This window comes from Puma concolor, chromosome B3 (assembly GCF_028749965.1).
Source record: "Puma concolor isolate L17-30 chromosome B3, mPumCon1.1.hap2, whole genome shotgun sequence".
NCBI classification, from domain to species: domain Eukaryota; kingdom Metazoa; phylum Chordata; class Mammalia; order Carnivora; family Felidae; genus Puma; species Puma concolor.
Window position 1 is genome coordinate 145297923 of NC_141672.1, and position 20764 is coordinate 145318686.

Below are 20764 nucleotides of genomic sequence, written 5' to 3' on the forward strand. Positions count from 1 at the left end.
AGGCCCCCCAGGTCCATCCCTGCAGCTGCCCTCTCACTCACACCCTTGGCCTTCCGTCCGTACCGCCCCTCCCCTGCCAGGAGCAGGTGGCTTCAGACCCCCTTGACGCGCCTCAAATCCCCACCCACGGCCTGGCTCGTACCTTACCACTTGCTTCTCACAGAAAATGAGAGGCCTTAGATAACATCCCCTGCAGCTCCAGGCATCTGTGTCTCCTCTCCTCCTGCCCCCCTCCGCCCAGGCAGAGTGATCCTCCTCCAAGCCAGGCGGTGCTCCCATCACCCAGCGGCCCAGGCCCCCGTAGCTCCCTTCAGCCTCGCCCTCTCCCTCTCCGGGTTGCTGGCTCCTTCCCACCAGCAGTTAGACTTGTTCCAGCCCCTCCCACCCTCACAGTGAAAACAGATAACAACACAAATAAAATACACAAACCTTCTTGAACGAATTCTCTCCCCCAGCAACTCTTTCTCTCTCTCCCCTGTACACACTTCTTGAAAGCAAATTTCCCATCTTCCGGGTTTTATTTATTCACCTCCTATTTGCTTCTCTACTCACTCCAATCTGGCTTTCGATGCTGATTAGAACTCAGGGCTGGGGCGCCTGGGAGGCGTCCGACTCCTGATTTTGGCTCAGGTCACAATCTCATCCTCGTTCGTGGGATCGAGCCCGCATTGGGCTGACAGCACAGAGCCCGCTTGGGATTCTCTCGCTCCCCCTCTCTCTGCCCCTCCCCCACTCACTCTCTTTCTCAAAGTAAATAAATAAACTTAAAAAAAAGAAAAGAGGTGGCTCCTGGGTGGCTCAGGCGGCTGAGCGACCAGCTTCAGCTCAGGTCGTGATCTCGTGGTTGGTAAGTTCGAGCCCCGCGTCGGGCTCTGTGCTGACAGCTCGGAGCCTGGAGCCTGCTTTCGGATTCTGGGTCTCTCTCTTCCTCTGCCCCTCCCCCACTCACGCTCTGTCTCTCTTGTGCTCTCTCTCTCTCAAAAAAATAATAAGCATTAGAAAGAAAAAAATTTAAAAAAAATAAAAAGAATTTAAGGCTGAGGGGCCGCCATGATGTCTGCAAGTTACATGGTTCAGCCAAAAATCAGTATGGCTCGATGTTAGAAAAAGCAAATACAGCAGAGCGTCAACATCAGTTGGATCTAGGTGGAGGGCGTACGTATTCCTCACATTACACACTCAACTTTTCTGTATGTTTTAAGCTGTTCATGATAGAATGTTGGGGGAAAATAATCTAGCTCCTCCTCTTCTGATTTTGTCAGACTTGTCCTCCAGGACAGGAGGTGGGACCTGGAGCCAGGAGGGGTTGACCTTCTCTTTGTCAAATCAGTGGTCGCCTTCCCTTGTTTGAGTGGACATTGCTGATTGCTTCCTCCTTCTTGAAACATTTTGTTTCCCTCCAGCCTTTGGTTTACTTTTTCTCAGTAACCTTGAAACACTTCCCCCTGCATTCTGGTCATCCCTAAGGTGTCTTTAGGGTTCATACCCGTGTGCCGTCTGAACTCATTTTTTAAATTAATTAATTAATTAATTAATTTTTAATCTTTACTTTTGAGAGAAAGAGAGAGAGAGTGCACAGAAGAGGGGCAGAGAGAGAGAGGGAGACACAGAATCCAAAGCAGGCTCCAGGCTCTGAGCTGTCAGCACAGAGCCGACGCGGGGTTTGAACCCACCAACAGCTAGATCATGACCTGAGCTGAAGTCTGACACTTAGCCCACTGAGCCACCCAGGCACCCCTGAACTCATTTTATATACTCTCCCTGGGTTATCTTAACTTCCTTCTGTGGCTTTGATTAACATACATATGTTAATAATCTCTCCTGGAATCCAAATCCTAAAATCCAGCTACCTCCTAGGCTTGAATATCCCTCAGGGTTTACAATCCCAGCCTGTCAAAAGTTGGCCTCACCATTATTTTCCCGAATTTGCTTGTAACATCTTTATTTCCAATCACACTGTACAGCAACCACCATCTATCCAGTTACAAGAAATAGTAACCTGAGTATTATTCTTATCTTCTCCCCCCAGTTAATCATCAGTCTGTGACTTCTATCCCCTCAAGAGCCCTCAGATCCTCTGCCCCCACCATAGTCTAGCCCACCATCATGTCTCCTTCCCCCAACACTCAACCTCCCCTCCCCAGGCCTTGTCTCCTGCTTAAACCAGCACACCTCCAATCTCCTCTCCACAATCCAGCCTAGAATCCTTCTAAAATGCAAATCTGATATCCCCTGCTTAGAACTCCTCGCCACTTTGGCACCTTCCCACCCTCATTTCTGGTCACTCGGAGGCCTGGCGCAGCGATTTGATTCTGGCCATCCGTACTAGCACCTACAAAACCTAAAAGCTTTTCCTCTGCCTGGAACATTCCTCACTCCCCCCTCTCCCTGTTCCCCAGGGCCAGAGACCAGCTCTTCGCACCCCTCCGGCTGTCCATCCCCCAACACAGATTCTCCCTCTGGGGCAACCCTCCAGAGCAACTAGAGGGTGGGGACCGGTTCAGGTTCACGCCTGTATTCACAGTGACTGGGATGAGAATGGACACAGCAGTCCCTGAAAAATGCTTGTTTCAGGATTTACAAATAAACGAATGAACCAACGAATGAGCCAAAGGTGGAGGGGAAGAGTGGGAAGCCCAGGTGGGGTTGAAGTACAGGGGCAAAGTGGGAAGCAGGGGTGCGGCCTGGGGGTGCTAGCGTGGGGCCAGAATGAGGGACGTGGACTTGCACGAGGGGCCGGGCCGTGGAGGTTCTGGGTGCACACCCCGGGCCGGCCTTCCCGGAGAGGCCCCAAGCTGGACCTCACGGCCTCTGCCCCCTCCCGCGCGGTCCTCAGGAGCCCGCTCGCCCCGCGCGAAAAAGGCGGGGAACCGGTGATGCAAACCCACACCCAGCGGGCACGCCTGGGGCGGGAGGGTGCGCCCATCCCCCGCCAGCCTCCAGCCCCTCCCCGGGTCCCGGGTGGGCCCTCGGGCGGCGCGCGGCGCGGGAGGACAGGGCCGCGAGGGTCGGGCCGCGGCGGGAGGGGGCGGGGCGGGGGCCCGGCGGCGGCGGCGGGAGGGGGCAGGGCGGGCTTCCGGGCCGCGCGGCCGGGCCGCTGTCCATGGTGCCGGCGCGCCGCGCGCTCCCTCACCGCTTGTAGTCGGAGGAGAAGATGCCGCCGCTCGCGGGGTCGTGGCCGTACTCGGGCTCCCCGGGGCCGGCGGAGCCGCCCTTGTCTTCGCCGTAGGCGGGGGCGGCCGACATGGGGCTGCCGGAGAGAGCGCTTCGCGGGGGCGGAGGCCGCGCGGCCGGGGTGCTGCTGGGACCGAGGAGGCGAGCGCAGGCCCGGCTCCGCGGAGGCCGCAATCTGCGCGGGCGGAGGCAGCGCGCGGATTTATCAATCAGGGCCGCGCGGGGAGGCTCTTAAAGGCACCGGCGCCTGCGGAGCGGAGGGCGTGTCCGCGGAGGGGGCGGGGCGGTGCCGCAGGGTCTGGCCCCGCCCGAATCCCTCGGAAATCCCCGCCTTCCTTCCCCCTCCGGGTAAGGGAGGTTCCTGTCCCTTAGAGGGACTGTTCCGGGGGTGGCTGGAGGCCGCTGGACTGAGGATGGGACAGCCTTCCGGGAGACGCACAACGCCTTCCCTCACCACCCCCACCCCCGACCACAGGGTCTCGGTGGAAGGGCCTCCAGGGACTCCGCTCATTCCCGACACGGTCACCGATGCTCACCCACGCAGTGAAAGGAAAGCAGGGGACTGAAGAGAAGGCTGTGCCACAGGGCTGGGGGTCCTAGAGCAGGAAGGAGGCACTGCACTGGGAGACCCGCTTCGGAGACCAAAGACGCTCCCTCTCCCAGCTCCGTCTTGCCTACAAAATCTGGGCCCCTCTGATGGTGTCTTGCTTTCTCATCAGGAAGCCAGAAGGCTAGCTGGAGGTGACAATTTAAGTCTGGTCCAGGAGAGGAGCCTACAGCAGGCTTCGGGTAGAGAAATAGACACCGAATAGAAGGGGCAGTGAACCCCGAATCCAGCTTTGCAATATAGTTTAATGACCACTTCTGAAGCCGCCGTGCCCACTCAGGATGGCCTGAGGTCACACCTATCCACAGTCAAGTTCAGGTCCACTGACACCTAGGAAGAAAGGGATAGGGCTGGGTTAGGGTCTGGTGTGACAGCCAGGACTCCTGGATCATGTGAGGCTTCCAACTCAGATCCGAAGGCGTGAAGCACACCCCCCCCCCCCCACACTTCCCCTGAGGAAAGACTGCCTGGATCTAGAGAGAAAGTAGTGGCCAGGATGGAGAAAGGGATGGGATCTAGTTGGGCCTGAGTTTGGCACATCAGGTTGGATGGCTGGGTCTCTCGACGGGGCTTGGAGGAGAAGGTGAAGAGGGCTTGACCTGGAAAGTGGAAGAGTTTATAGGGCTGAGTGTTGGATCTCAGCATCTCCAGAATCAGAATTTGTGGGCACAGAAAGAGGGCTCTATAGGTAGGTTCCACTGGGCGAATGGGCATGGGGGTTAACAAGGACCAGGGCAGTGCCTAGGTTTGGAAGTTGGTAGGCTGAAGGAAATAGATGTGCCTAGGATCTGTGAGCTGGGGCCTTCCTGGATGGTCCCAAGAGACTTTCAGAGAAGTAGAACCTCACCAAGTTGGCAGGCTAGTTTGCTTCTGGGTGCTTTGGGTCTGCCAGAGTAAAGTGGATCTTGAGTTTGACGAGCATGGCCTGGGTGGGGAGAGACAGTACCAGTTCTGCAGGAGCACACTGGTTAGCTCTGGAGGCGGGCTGGGATCGCGCGTGGGTAGCTGGGCCAGACTCCCCCCAGCTAATAGGACTGCCATCTATCTGTAGGGGATCTGGATGGGCCCCGGAGTCGGAGCAGACCCAGTGTAAAGTGCAGCAGTTGCTGCGCATGGGGTGATGGGGGGGTGGGTCTGAGTCCATTGCCTCGCCCACGGTCAAGGCCACCACGTCTACGCAGCACACGCCACAGCAGAGAGCGGGGGTGTAGCAGCAGGCACTGCCCGTTTAGATACAATGGCTTTGCAGGAACACAGAGACGTGTGAAGCCTGTGGCTGATTATATTCCTGCCTGCAGGGATCACCCGATGGGTGCAAGTCAGAGCCAGTTAGGTCCTGTGACCCCAGTGCCGTGATCCTGCACCCAAATCTCCCAGGACCCCGGGGCCCTGAGCCCCATTCCCTGGGTGCCCAAGCGCCCATCTTCAGAGACTCACCCCTCCAGCTAGGGGCCTGCAGTTTTCATTCTCTTGTGCCCTGCCCACTGGTAGAACAGGGCTCGGATGGGCGGCCTCTCTAGCAGACTAGGGCCAATGTTTCAGGCGGAGATGCTCACCTTCGAGGCGGATGATCTCCCCATGGCCACAGCACACGCCCACACGGGCCCCGCACCAGTGTCCAGCAGCAGACAACAGCCTGCACAGGAAGAGGTCTTGCGGCTCAGGCTCGCTGCCCTCTAACTCCACGGCCTCCCAGTGCTACCCCAGGAAAGCCTCAGAGAGGAAGGACTGGATGGTAGTGACCGCCCCAGTCAGGGCCTGAGAGGAAACGGGGACCAGACCTGTTTGCGCAGGGGGGGGGGGGTGCCAGTTCCTTCTGCCGGTCATCAGTGGAGACCTGTCTTCTCCAGACATCCCACCTGGGGGAAAACAAGACACGCTGAGGACTTATGCTCCAGGGGCTAGGCTTCACTAACCCACACCTGCCTCCATGTGCTGAAGAACTCCAGAGGCCTGGACATCGCCGATGGACAAATCCTGCCCTGAGCCACCACTGAGAACTCAGTTCCCAGTGACTGGGACCTACTCCTCATCCAATGTTTTCTTCTCCTCTTAAATTCCAGCCTTTCCATTCCGCCCCTTTCCTCAAACATCTCCCACCTTGCCATTCCCTGGAGGCAACACCAAGAACTGCATGTACTTGAGTTGAGCAGAAGCCCTGAAGAAACAGAAACCTGGGTGACATCTGGACCCAAGAGAGGCCTCTCCTCCCAAGCCTGAGTGGACCGAGTCCCCTCCAATAACAAATATCTATGGAGCAACTGTTCATTTGATGCTTACTACAATTCTACAAGATGGGTACAGGATCCCTGTTTTCAGGATAAGGAAACTGAGGTCCACGGAGGTTCCACATCGCTGGAGTGCACACAGCTTAATGTAGGTGTGCATGACTGTATGTGTCTGATCACCTTTACCTTCCTTTCTAGAAGGAAGTAAGAAACCCATTTAGTTCAGATTTGTCCTATCTACTGGGAAGAGAGTGCCCTGGGGACTTGGAAGGATGGCCCCCTGGACTGTGCCTGAGATGTGGCCTCAGAGAGTGCCTGGAAAGGGGGCGAAAATAGGGCCTGGTGAGTGCCCAGCGGTCCCAGCTGCAGGAGCCCTGGGAGAAAGAAGTAGACCCCTCCCCACCTGGTCCCCAGCTCCCCCTCTGCTCCCCCACCCCCCATGTCTGGGTATTTTCGTTGGAAGGGAGGGACTTGACTCCAACAGATTTGACTTGGAGAGGAAGGACTCATATGCAAATGAGGAGCCGGGCTGCCCCAGGCTGCTTTATGGAGTGCCAACCACAATGTGGCCATGGCTCCCCATCCCCCAACACTTCCTTTCCTTCCTGATCCCAGTCTGTAGTCTCCTCTACTTCTTCCTGGGTGAGTCTCATCTTCCCAGACTGGGAGCTGTGAAAGAGTCAGGTGACCAACTCATCCCAGTTTGCCTGGAACATTCCAGGTTTGTTTTTTGTTTTTATTTTTATTTATTTTAAAAAAAATTTGTTTTTCAACGTTTATTTATTTTTTTTTTGGGACAGAGAGAGACAGAGCATGAACGGGGGAGGGGCAGAGAGAGAGGGAGACACAGAATGGGAAACAGGCTCCAGGCTCTGAGCCATCAGCCTGACGCGGGGCTCGAACTCACGGACCGCGAGACCATGACCTGGCTGAAGTCGGACGCTTAACCGACTGCGCCACCCAGGCGCCCCTATTTTTTAACGTTTATTCATTTTTGAGAGAGATAGATAGAGTGTGAGTGGGGGAGGGGGAGAGAGAGAGGGAGACACAGAATCTGAAGCAGGCTCCAGGCTCTGAGCTGTCAGCACAGAGCCTGATGCAGGGCTTGAACCCACGAATGGTGAGATCATAACCTGAGCCGAAGTCGGACGCCTAACCGACTGAGCCATCCAGGCGCCCCCATTCCAGGTTTTAAAACACATCCCGAACCCAGGAAAACCTGGATGACTCGTCACCCTAGGTTCAGGTCTCTCCCTTTCCATCTGCCTTGACTTCAGGAGACCACAGTCATGTGCACAGTCCTGTGGCCATAGGTCATGCTCTCCTGCAATCCTCCTAACAGGGAGGGCACCGTGGTTCCTGTTTCCCTCTCCGGCTTTGTCATTAGGCCAAGGAGCCGTCACAGCTGGATCCTGGCCCCTATTGGGACAGCAGACATCCCACCTGGGGAGAAAACAAGACACGCTGAGGACTTCTGCTCCAGTTACCTGGGATGTGAAGCTCATCTCGGGAGAAAAAACCCAAAACCCAGCTATCACCACCTGGCCGCTCAGGAGGGAGGGGCCAGGCCACTGCCCCTCCCACAGATCCCCCTAGGCTGTGCCCTGTTTGTGCCCACAGCTCTGTGCTGCAGTCCTGGGACTGGGAGGCGGAGTCCCGACTGAGCCACTTCTCTATGTGGGACATCACGTGTGCCACTTCCTCCCTGTGGGCCTCAACTTCCTCATCTGTGAACTGGGGATAGTAAGCCCAGAAGGCTGGGCCTCACAGGACCATTGTGAGGCACAGAGAGCTCTTTGTGAGCCGGACGAGGAGAGCCGGGCAGTATTGGCTTCTCTTTGGTCCTCCCGTGAGGGTGCAGAGTTTGGCGTGAGGGGTAGAGAGGTGGAGAGAATGCATTTTTCTCGGCTCAGAGGAGAACAATGGGCCCTCAGAGGCTGTTGCCTCGCTGTGACCCCTGCCCCAGAGCTCTCAGGGAATCACCCGGCTGGAAAGGCCTTGGCGAGCAGGGCTCCACCTCTGACTCTCCCTCTGAAAAGTTCCCCGTGGTGGCGGTGGTGGGAAGGATGGGGACACTTTGGCCACCATCAGCCAGGCCCTGGAATTTGAGTCAGGGTCTGGATGAGGAGATGCCCCTTCAGATAGTGGATCTGGGTCTACATGTGGTGCTCCATCAATAATAATAGTAATAGTAATAGTAATAGTAATAGTAATAGTAATAGTAATAATAATAATAAATATCTATTGCTAAAAACCTGTGCTAAAGCCCCATTTAGCCCTAACAACGGTCATAAAATAGATAATGTTGTTTTCGTTCCCATTTTACAGATGGGGGGGACCAAGCCTCGCAAAGATTGCCAAGGTTACAAGCTAGTAAGTGGAGAAACCGGGATTCAACCACAGATGATCTGGTCTAGTGCCCTTGACCTTAACCACTGCACAGTACTACCTCTCTCGAGCTGCAGCGCATGAGTGTTCCCCCTGCCCCAGGATGTACTGACCCCATGTGTGCTTCCTGAGCTGGAGAAGCGGCCGCCCTTCCCTTTGACTTTCATAGAGCCACGCCACCATTCTCTGTAGGAGAAGAAAGGAGCAAGGCCCCTGGAGCTGTGAGCAAGAGCCCAGGGCACAAAACAGCTCAGTCTCTTGGCACCTTCCCAACAACGCTGCCTGCCCTGTGGGGGCTTTGCTGGGGGCCCGAGCTTTTCCTCCTTTCAGCCCCACTGAGGCTTCGGGGAGACAGAATGAGGATGCTAGCCTTGCAATTGGACGTGGGCCTACCAGGCAGTCTCTCCGAGGCCCCTTCACGACCTCAACCCAACGGGGTCCTGTCACTGAGCACAGACACTGTGGGGCCATCGTGGTGGCCCTAGGCTCTGTGGCTGTAGTCGGAACTCCTGGCCCCTCCCATCCCCCTTCAGTCTAGCCCTGGACAGAGTTCCTCTGTGGGAAGCAAGGTTTTGGGGTCACTGCCCTCAGCTGGCCATCTCAGTCAGAACAAGGGTCGGGGCTCCCTATTGGGGCCGAGCAGGCCCTTCCCTGGAGCCCCCAGCACACTCTGCTCCAGGCCACCCTTCCCTCGCAAAGGCTTTGGTCACCCCCCTCCCTCTTGTCACAGAGTAATCCCACCTGGATCCCAGCCCCCAGCCCAAGCAGCTTACCCTGCAGGCGCACCCCACACCTCGCTAGGTGCTCTCCTCTGCAGCCAGAGCAGAGTGGACAAGCTGTCCGTCCCTCCGGCAGAGAAGGGAGCCAAGCAGGAAGCCCTGGCACCCCATTCTGCGCACTGAGGCCTTGGCCAGTCTGATGGCAGCTCGCCCCCTTGGCAACGCAGGGGCCAGGTGGCAGCCAATGACTGTGAGGCTGGGGTCTGGGGTGGGTTATTGGTGCCCTCATTCACCTTCTCTCTCTTCTTCCCAGTGTTCTGCCCCTCCCCCCACATCTGACCTGTACTTATCCCCTCACTGGCCTCTAGGGTCCCCAAGTGCCCCATCCCCACCCTACTGCGGTCTGAGAAACTCTCTATATGTTCCCTTTAAATTTATTGAGACTTGCTTTATCCACTAACATATGGTCTATTTTGGTGGATATACTATGTGCATTTAAAAATTATTTATGTTGCACATTCAGGTACAGTATTCTAGATATATCAGTTAGGTCAACATGGCTGATTAATGCTGTTCAGTTCATCCATATCTTTACTGATTTTTTACTGAGTTTTTCTACCAGTTGCTAAGAGAGGAGCATTAAAACTTCCAACTATGATTGTGAGATGGTCTACTTCTCCCTTTAGCTCTGCTGAGTTTTGCTCTGTACATTTTGAAACTCTGTTGGATACATAAACATTTTATGATTGTGACGTCTTTCCGATGACTTGACTTTGCATCGTTACGAATGTCCTTCCTTATCGCTGCTAATGCGTTTTGTGTTGAAGTCTATTTCATCTGATATGCTATTTGCAGGTTCTGTATTTTACCATCCTATTACTTTCAATTTATGTCTTTATATTTAAAGTGCATCTCTTAGACGGGATATAGGTGAGTCTTGTTTTAATTCATTTTGGCAATCTCTGCCTTTAAGCTGTTTAGTCCATAGATATTTAATAAGTAATTGATATGGTTGGACTTAGGTCTACCATTTTTTAATTCTCCTTTTGATTTTTGTTCCTTTGTTTTCCCTTTCCTGTCTTCTTTTAACATATTCAAGTATTTTTTAAGAATTCTATTTTATCTATTAATAGCTCTACCTTTGTCTTATATTTCAGTAGTGTCTCTAGGTATTGCTATGTATCTACTTAACTTTTCACAAACTACCTGAGAGAGAATATCAAACAACTTCATATAAAATGTAGATTTGTAAACATATGTGTCCAATACCACTATCCCCTACTTTATTTGTTATGCTGTATTTGTTATATATGTTATAGTTTACATACTTTATACTTACATATTTTATACTTACATACTTTATACTTACATACCTTATAAGCCAGAAGGTAATGTTATAATTTTTGCTTTAAAGTGTCCTATCTTGGGGTGTCTCGGGTGGCCTAGTCGGTTAAGCATCCCACTTTTGATACTGGCTCAGGTCATGATCTCACACTTCGTGAGATCGAGCCCTGCACAGGGCTCTGGTTGACAGCACAGCACACGCACATGCGTGTAAGTCTCTCAAAATAAATCCGTAAACATTAAAAAAAAAAGTGTCCTATCCTTTAGAGAAAGAAGACAAAATAGTCTTCTATATTTACTCAGACATATACCAAATTGAAGTATATTTAACATACAATGTTATATTAGTTTCAGGCGTACAACATGATGATCCGACGATTCTGTGCCTTTCTCGGGGCTCGTCAAGGTGAGTATACTCTTAATCACATTTATCTATTTCACCCATCCTTCCATCCACCTCTTCTCTGGTAGCCACTGGAACTGTTCTGGTTTTTGTTTGACCTCTTTATTCATTCATGACGGTCTGAGGTTTTCTCTGATATCATTTTCATTCATCCTATTGGGTACAGAATTCCGTATTAATGGGTTTTTCTTTCAGAACTTTGAAGATTCCCCCACTATCGCCTGACTTTCATGGTTTCAGGTGAGAAGTCCATGAGAACGGAAAACATTGTTCTCCAACATGTCATGTGGTTGTCATCTTAGGCCACTTTCAATATTCTCTCTTTATCTCTCTTTTCAGCAGTTTGATTGTGACATGCCTAAGAGTGGTTTTATTCATATTTACCTATCTTATGCTTCCCTGAGATTTTGAATCTGAAATTTTTTGTCTACAAGATATAGGGAAACAAATTATATATGCATACATACATATATATGTAGCCATTAATTCATCACATTTTTTCTACCCTGATTTCTTTCTCCTCTCTTCCCGGAGCTCCAATTAATGCCATCACCTAAATATTGATAGGTCATTTTTTTTCAATATTTTTTTCTCAGTCTCTTCTCAATATTTTCTTTCATTGACCCTTTCTTTGGACATCATTAATTTGCTGTTAAACTCACTGAATTTTTAATTTTATTTTCAGTTCTTGAATTTCTATTTTTTAAATATTTTTTTCTGTATTAAGATTTCTCATTCATGTATTCATTAACACTCTTTTCCTTAAACTCTTTTGTAGATATTTATAATAGCTGCTTCAAAGACACCTCTCCCCCACAAACATTTGGGTGGTCTTAGTATTTACTGCTACTGTCTGACCTTTCTATTAACACTGAATTACATTTGCAGGGGGGGAGCAGTCTAGGATTTAAAAAAATTCTATACTGGACATTGGGGATGATACATTATACAGATTCTGGATTCTTTTATCTTCTGAAGAACATTGATTTTTGTATTAGTAGACAGTCAAATTAGTAACTTGAACTTGGGGCAACTGGGTGGCTCAGTCGGTTAAGTGTCTGACTTCGGTTCAGGTCACGATCATGGTTTGTGAGTTCAAGCCCTGCATTGGGACCTGTGCTGACAACTTGGAGCCTGCTTCAGATTCTGTATCTCCCTCTTTCTCTGCTCCTCTCCTGCTCACTTCTGTCTCTCTCAAAAATAAACACTTAAAAAGAAAAGCATTAAAATTAAAAAAAATAGCTTGAACTTGACCTTGTATTTGTATAGTTTTGGTTCAACCTTCGTCATGGTGAGTTTAAGTTTCCCCATTATTATTAAAGTGAATTTCTTAGTCCTGCCACTTGGGTCTTCCAGAACATGGCCCTTTTGGGATTTCAGTGGACAGTCCAAGCTCTTCTGAGTTTATGAAAATCAAACTACAAATTCTGACTCTCTTGTGGCAGGCAGCAGTTGAAATATCTGCCTTTTGCTTCCTGCCTTTGAGCTGTTGCTTTCCACTGGACAAGGAATTGAGGGATTTCATATGCAGATTTAGGGGATTTCTTCTCTTCAGCTTCCTCCTCTCTGGGTTTTCTCCCTCAATATCCGGCTGCTCTGGCAGCACTGAACTTTATCCACCAATATCTTTTCGTAAAAAACTATAGTTGCCATATGTACTTTACATTCCCAGGACTTATTATTTTATAACTGGGAGTTTGTACCTTTTGACTACCTTCACCCATCCCCCCGCCCCTCCCCTACCAAGTCCACTTCTATCTTAAGCCAAGAAGTCTGTGGCTTTCTGCCTGAGTTCTAGCCATCCCACACCTTGCGGACTGGGGAGTGTCCTAAGGAGAAAGCTTTGGAAACAGATCTCATCCAGTGCAGTTCACTTCTTTCAAGGATCAAATGTCTGGGTTCTACTGATTCTTAGTTACTCTCCAATTCCTCCAAGCCATTTAAACATTTTATTTTTTTTTAAATTAACATTCAGTAAAATTAACTATTTTTGTTGTACATTTTTATGAATTTTAACACTTGTATAGATTAATCACAGTCAAGATGAAGAACGGTTTCATCATCCCCCCAACTAACCCTTTTTAACATGGTTCACTTGGGACAACTAATGAACCAAAACTCACACATTATTATTAACTAAGCTCCATACTTCATTCAGATTTCCTTAGATTTTTGCGAAGGTCCTTTTTCTGTTTCAGGATCCCTTCCCAGACATCATATAACATTTAGGCATCCTATGTCTTTGGGCCTCTCTTTCTTATCACGATGGCTTTATTTTTTTAAATTTTTATTAATGTTTACTTAGTTTTGAGAGAGAGAGAGAGACAGAGAGAGAGACAGAGTGTAAGCAGGGGAGGGGCAAAGAGGGAGACACAGAATCTGAAGCAGGTTCCAGGCTCTGAGCTGTCAGCACAGAGCCCAACGCAGGGCTCGAACCCACGAACCGTGAGATCATGACGTGAGCCAAGGTCAGACGCTTAACTGGCTGAACGACCCTGGTGCCCCTATCACAATGGTTTTAAATTGCATTTCCTTAATATATTGAACATATTTTCATGTGCTCACTTTTCATCTATATAATCTCTTCGGTGAAGTTCACCATTTTAAAGTGTACAATTTAGTGGGTTTTAGATTGTTCGTAAATATGAGCAACGATCACCACTAACTAACTGCAGAACATTTTCATCATCCTCAAAAATCACCCCATATTGGGGGGCCTGGGTGGCTCAGTCAGTTAAGCGTCTGACTTTGGCTCAGGTTATGACCTCTTGGTCCATGGGTTTGAGCCCCGATTCGGACTCTGTACTGACAGCTCAGAGCCTGGAGCCTGCTTTGAATTCTGTGTCTCCCTCTCTCTGCCCCTCCCCTACTCGCACTCTCTCTCTCTCTCTCAAAAATCAAAATAAACATTAAAAAAACTTAACAAAAAATCACCTCATATCCATGAAACAGTCACTCCTGATTCCCCTCTCCCCTCAGCTCCCCCTAGCTCCCCAGTAACCACTAATCTGCCTTTATGGATTTGCTTATTCTGGACATTTCATATGAATGGAATTATATAATCTGTGACCTTTTGTGTCTGGCTTCTTTCACTTAGCATGTTTTCAAGATTTCATCCATGTGTAGCATTTGTTTTTATGAACATCCTTTGTTTTTATGGTCAAATAATATTGCATTGTATGAATATACCATATTTTGTTTATCCATGTATCAGTTGACGGGCATTTGGGTTGTTCCCACTGTTGGAGTATTATGAGTAATTCTGTTATGAATATTCATGTACCGGATTTTGTTGGAGCATATGTTTTTAGTTCTCTTGGATCTTATCTAGGAGTAGATTGCTGCGTCATATGATAATTCTATGTTTTGAGGAACCATCCAACTATTTTCCAAAGCAAATGCACCATCTTACATTCCTATCAGCAATGTTCCAGTTTCTCCACATTCTCACTAACACTTGTATTGTCTTTTTTCATTACAGCAATCCTAGTAGGAGTGAAGTGGTATCTAACTGTGGTTTTGATGTGCATTTCTCTAATGACAAATGATGTTGAGCATCTTCTCATGTACTTCCTGGCCATTTGTAGATCTTTGTTGGAGAAGGTCTATTCAATACCTTTCGCCATTTTTAATTAGGCTGTTTTAATTTTTAGGTTGTAAGAATTCCTTATATATCATGGATACTAGACCTTTATCCAATTGTAGTCTGTAAATATTTTCTCCCACTCTGTGTATTGTCTTTTCACTCTCTTGATATACATATTGACACATAAAAGTTTTTCACTTTGGTATAGTTCAATTGATCTATTTTTTATTTTGTTGCTTGTGCTTTTGATGTCATAGCTAAGAAACTATTGCATTATACAAAGTCACAAAGATTTACACCTATGTTTTAAGAGTTTTCTAACTTAAGCTCTTACAGTTGGGCCTTGTATTCACTGAGTTAATTTTTGTATATGGTATAAGGCAGGAATCTAATTCATTCTCTTGCATGTGGATTTTCAGTTTTTTGAGCACCATTTGTGGAAATCATCTTTTCCCCATTGTGTGATCTTGGGACTTCTGTTGAAAATCCATAGGCCATAGTTGATGAGTTTACTTCTGGAATCTCGATTCTATTCCACTGATCTACATGTTTATCCTTATGCTAATAGCACACTATCTGGATTATTGTAGATTTGTAGTAGGCTTGAAATAGGGAAATGTGAGTTCTCCATCTTTGATCTTTTTAAAGACTGTTTTGGCTATTTAAGGTCCCTTGCAATTCCATATGAATTTTAAAATCTACTTGTCCATTTTTTTTTTTTTAAGTTTACTTATTTTGAGACAGAGAGAGAATCGCAAGCAGGCTTTGCACTGTCAGCATGGAGCCTGATGTGGGGCTTAAACTCATGAACGTGTTGAGATCATAACCCAAGCTGATATCAAGAGTCAGACGCTCAACTGGCCTGGCCACCCGTGCACCCCTGCTTGTCCATTTCTTTAAAAAAAAAAAAAAAAGGGGCGCCTGGGTGGCGCAGTCGGTTAAGCGTCCGACTTCAGCCAGGTCACGATCTCGCGGTCCGTGAGTTCGAGCCCCGCGTCAGGCTCTGGGCTGATGGCTCACAGCCTGGAGCCTGTTTCCGATTCTGTGTCTCCTTCTCTCTCTGCCCCTCCCCCGTTCATGCTCTGTCTCTCTCTGTCCCAAAAATAAATAAACGTTGAAAAAAAAAATTAAAAAAAAAAAAAAAAAGGCATCTGGGATTTTGCTTGGGATTGTGTTGAACTTTTAGATCAATTTGGGGAGTAGTGCCATCTTATTATTGTCTTCCAATCCATGAAAATGGGATGTCTTTCTATTTATTTAGGTCTTCCTTAATTTCTTTCAACAATATTTTGTGGTTTTCAGTGTATAAGTCCTGTACTTCTCTGTAAAAAGATAATCCCTAAGAATTCTTTTTGATACTACTGTAAATGAAACTGTTTTCTAAATTTCATTTTCAAATTTTTCACTGTTAGTGTACAGAAATACAAATGATTTTTGTACATTAATCTTATATCCTGAAACCTTGCTGAATTTGGTTATTAGCTATTAGGTGTGTGTGTGTGTGTGTGTCTCTTTAGAATTTCCCATATATAAATCAGGTCACCTTTTTTTTTAAAGTAGGCTTCACACCCAGCATGGAGCTCAATGCGGGGCTTGAACTCACAACACTGAGATCAAGACCTGAGCTGAGATCAACAGTCAGATGCTTAACCGACTGAGCCACCCAGGCGCCCCATGTCATCTTTAAATAGAGGCAGTTTTATTTTTTCCTTTCTAATCTAGATGCCTTTTTCTTTCATAATTGCCCTGCCTGGAATCTCCAGTACAATGCTGAATAAGGATGGCAAGAACAAACGTGCCTGTTTTATTCACAATCTTAAGAGGAAAGCTTTTAGTCCTTCAACGTTAAGTAGGATGTTAGCTGTGGATAGGGTTTTTGTATGCGTGTGTGGTAAAACATACATAACATAGGATTTACCATTTTAACTATTTTTTAAAAATTTTTATTTATTTTGAGAAAGAGAGAGAGAGAGAGAAAGAATCTCAAGCAGACTCTATGCTGTCTGAGCCCATCGTAGGGCTTGAGCTCATGAACTCTGAAATCATGACCTGAGCCAAAAAAAAAAAAAAAAAAAAAAAAGTCAGATGCTTAACCAATTGAGCCACCCAGGCACCACACCATTTTAACCATTTTTAAGTGTGTAAGTTCAGTGGCATGAAGTACATTCATACTGTCATGCAACCATCATCACCATCCATCTCCAGAACATTTTCATCATCCCAACGTGAAACAACTAACAATCTCTGTCATAGTCCCCACCTCACTTCAGGAGGCCATTTTAACAATATAAAAAGCAAAGGCAATCCAGTAACAATAATAACAACAATAAACCTTATAGGCCAATCTTTCTTATGAACATAGATGCAGAAACTGTCTTCTAAAATATTATTAGCAATAATGTATTAAAATCATGATCAATTTGGGTTTATTCTGAAAAGTCAGGCATGGACTAAAATAGAAAAGCTATTAGAATAAATCACTGCAGATTATGAAAAGCCATATAGTAAATCTCATTAAGTACATAAAAACATTGACTAAAGGTTAACATCTATGATAACAGCTTTTAAGCAAGCTGGAAATGGAAAAGAACTTACCTAGTAAAGGTTATCGTGGCAAATACATTTAATAGCAAAGTGTCAGAGCTTCTCATGGGCTGAATTGTGTCCCACAAAAATTAATATGCTGAAGTTCAAACCAATATCTCAGAACGTGACCTTATTTGGAAATGGGGTCATTACAGATGTAATTAGTTAATAGGAGGCCATTAGGGTGAGTCCTAATCCCATAGAACTGGTGTCCTCACAAAGAGGAAATGTGGACACAGAAGCAGACAACCACGCAGTGAGAACGTCACATGAACATGAAGGCAGAAGTCAGGGTGATGTGTCTACAGCCTAGTAACACCAAAGGTTGTCAATAAACCACCAGAGGCTACAGGAGAGGCATGGAACAGATTGCCCCTCACAGTCTCAGAAGGAACCAGTCCTGCTGACACCCGGCTCTTGGACTTCCAGCCTCCAGAAATGCGAGATGATAAAAATTCCTATTATTTAAGCCACCCGATTTGTGGTACCTCGTTACAGCAGCGAATTAATATAGCTTCCTTTCAAAATCAGAACAAGACAAGGATGCCTGCTATCACTGCTTCTAGTCAACAATGTACTGAAGATGTTAGTGTAAGGGAGGAAAAAATTCTCTTCTACCCTCTTAGGGTCACTGGCTGGACCGAAGAATTAAAACTAATATAAAACAGATTAGCGGGAGAAAAGCATACAAATGTTATTACATTTTTACATGTACAAGGGGCCTTCACAAAAGAATGGAGACCTGAAAAAGTGACCAGGGAGGGAAGCTTTAAGTCTTTTAGACAAAGAAATGCTAAATTTGTCACGAATTGACAAGACAAAGGGATTTGGGCTAAGTGTTAGTAAATGGTAAATGTGAGATAACAGAAAGGACATATATTGGTCCCTGTCCCTCATTGCTGACACAGCACTCCTAAAATCCTTTCGTGGATTCCTATGTGGTAAGAGAACTACAAGTATTTTGTTTTGATATTTGGCCTTTGACTCGTTCCTAAATCCCTTGGATCCCTTCACAAGTGATAGCAATGTTTTTGTTCTAATGAGGTGAATCTTGGTGGCCTTCTGGAGGGGGGCTGGTCACCCCAAAAGACCAGGCTATGGTTAGAGGCTTGGACATTTCAGCCCCATCTCTCATCCTCCACAGAGAGGAAAGGGCTTGAAAATGGAGTTAATTATATATATAACTTACTTTTATTTAAAATATTTATATGTATATTTAGGGGTGCCTGGGTAGTTCAGCAGGTTAAGTATCTGACTCTTGATTTCGGCTCAGGTCATGATCTCACAGTTCGTGGGATCAAGCACAGAGCCTACTTGGGATTCTCTCTCCCTCCCTCTGCCCCTCCCCTGCCTGTTCTCTCCCCCTCTCCCTCTCAAAATAAATAAACTTAAAAATATATTTATACTTAACATAATTTATATATTATATATTTTTGTATATTAAAGTATATATTCTCTATATGCCTATAATCACTTATAACAAATTATTATTACTCTTATGTAAATCATCATACTAGATATATTAAATCCTAGGTGTCAGACATATTAACTTAGCGTTTGTAACTACCCAACAGGTAGACGGGAAGAAGCCTTATATACCACGGAGAGAATGTGATCTATCTCGTAGTCCCCTAAGGAGCTACTGGAATAGGAATTTTGTAATTAAATAAGTTCTAGAGAATTACTCGTGGCCAGTGGGAAAGATAATGGAATCTGGGAAAGCAGGCTTCTGGGGATGGCTGGATGAAGGCAAATGGATTAAGAGATCAATGTGTTAACTAAGGCCGTGCCAGGCACAATAAAAAGAGACATAAAGGAGAGATTGAGGTGACTGACACTTGAGAATCCTTGTAATTGGGTTGTGCCCGGACATCCTTTCAAATCTCCCTTCCTAATCAAAGTCGGTTAAGGGTTAAAGTTTCTTCTACTCCAGTTCTTGATTCATGTCCAAGGGTAAATACCACCTCATACTCTTTCAAAGTGCTAGAACATTAACTTACTTGATCCTCTCAAAGAATAAGTACAGACAAGCATTTTAGAATGACTTTAAAGGGTCTCTTTCGAGGTTCGAAGGGCACAGCCAGGACCAAACCCCAAATTTTCTGATGGCTGAACCTCATGGGTAACAATGCAGAGCAACTACAGTCCATTTGGTTGATCGGGCTGTTGAGAGAGCACAACATACACCTTCATGAGGTTTCGGTCCTGGCTTGTTACAGATAAAGCTTCATTTCTAGCTTTCATTTCATCTCTATCCAGAATCATTCCAAGAGAAGACATTTAGAGGCCTTCAAATCAGGAAGATCATCACCAGTATCTTCCTCAATAGTCAGGTGGGACTTCTTTTTTTAATTTGAGAGAGAGGATGAACAGGGGAGAGGCACAGAGGGAGAGAGGGAGAATCCTAAGGAGGCTCCATGCCCAGTGTGGAGTTCGACTCGGGGCTCAATTCCACAACCCTGGGACCATGAGCTGAGTTGAAATCAAGAGCGGACGCTCAACTGACTCACCAGGCACCCTGGTGGGACTTCACAGCATCCAAACAAACCTGCGGAGTTTGCTCTCACCAAGTGACCCTTCTCATAGCCTCTAAAGCACAGAGGATTTGTTTATCCCCTTATCTTGATTGAGTTACTCTCCTCACCCCACCACTGGTTCCTGCCTCCAGTGGAATGCCAGGAACCCCCCACTGCCCAGCCAAGGAACAAGCTAAAGCAAGTAAGAACCACCTTTCCTCTACAACAGTGTTATATCACAAACAACTGCCGTCACTTGGTCCTTTCAAAAGAGAATGAGCTTTTATCTGTATGTAACTAACTGTGAATGTATGTGTATCTGAATAGACTGATTCATCTGTGTTGAACTTGGGGAAACCTTCAGGGTGCTTCTGTGGAATTCCTGCATTTGCTTTTGTGGCTCTGAGGTCTCAGGAGGACAGAGAACTCCTTACCATCCTGGATCTTCTCTGCACACATATGAGAACATCTGAATGCTAAAATTCTGAATGTTTGGGTTTTGAGTGAAATGAGGGATCCTGGAGTCTGAGAGGTGGGTTTTACATTTGTTTAATAAGTTTATCTCCTCTTCTTAAAGCCCATTAACTATTTGTTATCGACCTGGCTTTACTGGCCAGTCTACCAGAGGGAGGAACAAAGGGAGGGGATTGTCCACTGTAACCTCCAGAGGACACCGTCAGCATGACGGGCCGCTGTAAGACTGTGACCACCTTTTCACTGGAGACATTCTCCAGAGGCAACAGCTGGGACTTACCTGAGTGTGCACAGGTTACACTCTGGGTGATTCAAAGCCTTATACAAATGTGCCACCCTTTCAGGCTCCAAGGTACTCTGGGCCACCTTTGTATTTGTGAGATTTTTGTTTGTGGTTAAGAACAGAGGCAAACTTGTCACAATCAGAAGTGCAAAACGTCCCTCAAACATTTAGTAAAGACACACAGGTAAGCAATGACCCAAACTGAAGTCTTGAAAGCAATCAGAAAAACCATATGTGAACCCGAAATGGAGTACCCTGTGAAAATCTTAAAAAAGACAAACCTAGGGGCGCCTGGGTGGCGCAGTCGGTTAAGCGTCCGACTTCAGCCAGGTCACGATCTCACGGTCCGTGAGTTCGAGCCCCGCGTCAGGCTCTGGGCTGATGGCTCGGAGCCTGGAGCCTGTTTCCGATTCTGTGTCTCCCTCTCTCTCTGCCCCTCCCCCGTTCATGTTCTGT

General features: G+C 47.2%; 2 protein-coding genes across 11 annotated transcripts in view; both read right to left on the reverse strand.

The window, feature by feature from the left end:
• AP3B2 (adaptor related protein complex 3 subunit beta 2) overlaps nucleotides 1-3436 on the reverse strand; it is a 34228-nt gene extending 30792 nt beyond the window's left edge. Inside the window, exon 1 of one of the 2 annotated variants that reach the window (XM_086711664.1) lies at nucleotides 3134-3436. In XM_086711664.1, coding sequence (XP_086567790.1) covers nucleotides 3134-3246 — 113 coding nt within the window. In that variant the 5' untranslated portion in view covers nucleotides 3247-3436. Of the gene's footprint in view, nucleotides 1-142; nucleotides 167-3133 lie in introns of those variants that run through there. The other variant, XM_086711663.1, reaches the window with a different exon arrangement.
• Nucleotides 3437-4006: 570 nt separating this feature from the next.
• The window catches only part of FSD2 (fibronectin type III and SPRY domain containing 2), an 85049-nt gene continuing 68291 nt past the window's right edge, over nucleotides 4007-20764 (reverse strand). For 8 of the 9 annotated variants that reach the window (XM_086711673.1, XM_086711671.1, XM_086711672.1 and 5 more), the window contains 3 exons: nucleotides 10796-11016; nucleotides 5563-5640; nucleotides 4007-4111 (listed from right to left, as the gene is read on the reverse strand). Coding sequence is in view for 1 of the 9 variants with exons in the window: in XM_086711675.1 (XP_086567801.1) it covers nucleotides 10974-11016 (43 nt within the window). In the remaining 8 variants the exon portion in view is untranslated. Of the gene's footprint in view, nucleotides 4112-4628; nucleotides 4707-5562; nucleotides 5641-10795; nucleotides 11017-20764 lie in introns of all 9 variants that reach the window. The other variant, XM_086711668.1, reaches the window with a different exon arrangement.